The sequence below is a fragment of the Phaethon lepturus genome, unplaced genomic scaffold (genome assembly GCF_000687285.1).
Source record: "Phaethon lepturus isolate BGI_N335 unplaced genomic scaffold, ASM68728v1 scaffold33187, whole genome shotgun sequence".
NCBI lineage: Eukaryota > Metazoa > Chordata > Aves > Phaethontiformes > Phaethontidae > Phaethon > Phaethon lepturus.
The window spans coordinates 24421-27918 of record NW_010553125.1 but is presented as its reverse complement, the minus strand read 5'-3'; the positions used below and the strand labels follow the sequence as shown (position 1 = coordinate 27918).

At 47.8% G+C, this 3498-nt stretch overlaps 1 protein-coding gene across 1 annotated transcript in view; it reads right to left on the bottom strand.

Moving 5' to 3' along the window:
* Nucleotides 1-458: 458 nt before the first annotated feature.
* The window catches only part of LOC104624162 (macrophage receptor MARCO-like), a gene marked incomplete at its 3' end in the record, with an annotated part of 24720 nt that continues 21680 nt past the window's right edge, over nucleotides 459-3498 (bottom strand). Inside the window, exons 10-13 of the mRNA XM_010291454.1 lie at nucleotides 3314-3367; nucleotides 2500-2562; nucleotides 1988-2050; nucleotides 459-575 (exon numbers count right to left, since the gene is read on the bottom strand). Coding sequence (XP_010289756.1) covers nucleotides 459-575; nucleotides 1988-2050; nucleotides 2500-2562; nucleotides 3314-3367 — 297 coding nt within the window. The remainder of the gene's footprint in view (nucleotides 576-1987; nucleotides 2051-2499; nucleotides 2563-3313; nucleotides 3368-3498) is intronic.

Genomic DNA, 3498 nt, shown 5'->3' with positions numbered 1-3498 from the left:
GGCCTCAAGTTGCGCAAGGGGAGGTTTAGACAAGACAATAGAAAAAATTTCTTTACTGAGAGAGTGGTCAAATGTTGGAGCAGGCTGCCCAGGGAGGTGGTAGAGTCGCCATCACTGGAGATGTTCAAAAAACGTGTAGACATGGCACTTGGGGACATGATTTAGTGGGCTTGGTGGTGTTGGGTTGATGGTTGGACTTGATGATCTTAAAAGTCTTTTCCAACCTTAATGATTCTGTGATTCTGTGAATCCTCACTAGGGCTGCCCCAGCATAAGGCTTTCTAGACAGTGGAGGGGCCATGATGGTGTCTGCCCATGTTCGAGGTCCAGGCCTGGCTGCAAGGGAGTGCAGATCCCAGACCTCTTGGAAGACAGCTTATTAGAATTTATCATTCATGTTCTCCTCACACCAGATCTCACCAGGGTCTAGGGCATGCTATGGACCACTTGCTGCTCACCTGTGGCCCTGGTTCACCCTGTGGCCCTTGAGGCCCATCTGGTCCAGCGACTCCAGTCTTCCCAGGCCATCCCATTTGTCCTTTGAAGCCTCCCAAGCCAGGAACTCCCTTGGCTCCCTGAGAATCACCAACAGAGATCAGTTCAGAGCTTTTATCAGGCACAAATGGTTTTAGGGATGGGCCAGTCAAACGTTACCCAAATACTTTCATGGCATTTGCAATAGGAGGAGAATCTTTACATTCTACTTTGCTGTTGTGGTATTTACAGGGCATCAGTAGGATGGTGGAGATCAATTCAGCTTTGTTCTCCACCTTTACTTGCCCAGAAGGCATCTCACTGCTTGGTGACAGGGATGTCCCCTTCTCTAGGATGATACCTAGATAATTTCTAATGCCCAACTCTGTACGTCCTTTAGTCTGTAACCCTTGAAAAAACAGTGACTCCTGAGGAGGAAAAAGAGTTACCAAGAGCTGGCCTACAAATTTCCTACTCATCTGCACTGTTGAACTTTCTCCTGGAGCTGCTGTGAACAGAAAAGGCTCCCATTAAACACAGCAGGAGGAAAGACCTCCAGTCAGACCAACACCCAACCTTTAGCAGTGGCTGAAAGCAGATGTTTGTGGGAGAGGAGAACAGAAGAGGAAGGGAGTGATATTACCCCAGAAATAATCCCCCAGCCTCCAGCCATTCACAGCTCAGAGACCTAATGAGCCAGAGGTGTTGCTTGACAAGAGAAGAACCCTCAGTGTTTGATACAGGTGACCATCAGGGGATGAGGACCAGAAGAGTTATTATCAATAAAAGCAGCAAATTCTTTAACATCCCAAATCAGCTGGAGACCAGATAGTGGAGCTGAATGCAAGAAGGGCCTGAGGGGCTGGAAAATGCCAAAAGACTTGATGGAGGCTGCTGGGATTATTGTGTGTTTTTCTTTTTTTTCAAAACAGTTACTGTTTTAACTGAAACCCCATTTTTTTCTCTCCATGGAAAGGTACAAATTTTAGACTTGTTCTTTTAGGGAAGAAAATGAAAAATTAAGCAATGCAGAGAAGGAAGATCAGTGGGGAGTGATCATGGTGGGGACCCCACAGGGAGCTGAGCAGAGCCCACTCTAGCCCTCTCCAGAGCTTGGAGACCTCTCCCGCTCCCACGGCCAACGTGCCCAGGAGGCAGCAGCATTATCTGCTTTTTCTGTCCTCCAGCATCCCAGGCACCTTTACCCAGGGCATGTGGTGTTGAATAAACTCTGACAATTAATCCCACTTCAAGGGTTTGGATGGCTTTTCCTCGTACTAAGCAGACACCCTCCTGGGCTTTCATACATCGGCGGAGGGTGATTTTAAGGAGACCTCCCTCTCCTGCCCTTTCCCACTGCAGTGCCAGCCTTAATGCTCCAGACAGTTGACATTTTCCCACTGGAAAGGGTACCTATGATGTAGAAAGTGTATAATTTTGTTAACTCGACCTGATGGATGTGGGATTTATTCTTTTATAAATGGCAGATTGATGCAGTCTGGCGAGTACTAACCTTTTCTCCTTTCTCCCCAGGAATCCCCGAGGCACCATCGTCTCCTGATGCTCCCTGTTCACCCTGGAGGGAGCCAAGATAAAATCATGGCCAATGCGGACTTGGCAAGGTTGCAATTTGCTGAATGAACTGTCTCTTCTTCAGATTGCAATATCGTTTACTGAGTGCAACCCAGCAGGGTCTCTCAGCCTGCACATCGGTGGTACTCAAGGAGACTGAAAAAAATTTCATTTAAAAGCTCCATTACTTGACACATGCACAAGCGCCTGTGGAGCATCAGGGCTGGGGTGGATGAACTGGGTCGAGTCTTGCAGAGGTGGGTGAAGAGGTCCCTATCCCAGATACCCAAGCATGTTCACCCAGATCTGTGCTGTCTTATAGGAATAGATTCAGAATAACCCCATTTGTGCCCTTTGAAAGAAAGAATCATGTTTCAGAGGTGGATTTGTAGCATCTGCAAAGCTTTTACGAAACTTCTTACTTGTAGGCAGAGGCATAATTTAGATATTCACCTTTGGTCCATATGGTCCATCCAGTCCTGGGATTCCTGGTTTTCCAGGACTGCCAATTTCTCCCTGTGGATGAAGAAACAGTGTACAGGCTGTAAGCCCACACAACCCCTAAAACTTTGGGAAAACTGGCTCTGGAATGGCAAGGTAAGGGGTACTGAAGGGGGAACGTGATGACACTCCTGGTAAGAGAAAGACTAAGTATAGACAAAGTCCTATTTCAGACCAGTATAAATTTTAGACTGCCCTGACTCCAAGCCTACCTATGTGAAAGCAGGTGGGAAATTCACTGAACAGTAATTCATTTACCCAATAGGCCAGGCTGATGAAGGAAAATCTTAATAACAACAACAATAACAGCATATTCCTTTGGCTCAGCTATCAATAGCTCCCTTACTTCTTATCAAGCTTTTTAAAACCCTTCATAAAAAGACAATTAAGGGTCATTTTCCCTCTTTATAGAGGAAGGACCAATGGTGCTGACAATTGGAGCGATGTGCCCAGCAGTAATTGCTAATTGAGTCCAGGCAGTTGCTAAGCCACTGACCAGGAGGGGATTTGGGCAGGATCTGGTTTTTTTTAACCCCAGATTATCAAAAAGTTCCCTGGAAGCCATAAAACCTCCCCATCCAGAGCTCCCTGCTCTGCATGGCCACCTCCCCCTGTGCTGCAGCCTGCAGACCCATGCCACCAAGGGGGACTTCTCCTGCCAGAGTTAGGGTGGCTTCTTCATGCATGATGCTATCCTGGGGATGAGAGGGAAACGCTGCTGGAAATGGGGCAGCTAGAGCAGGATGGAAAGCTGGGCTGAGCTCACCTTGATGCCCTCAGCTCCGGGAGCACCGATGCGTCCTGGGAGCCCTCGTAAGCCCTGAGGATAAAGCAGATCATGGACATTGATGATAAGTCAAGGTGAGGGCAGGTGGGAAGAACGCTGTGTGTACACAGGGCTAGCCCTGATGTAGTGCTACAAGCTCTTCCCTTGCCTGCAGCATCTTTCCC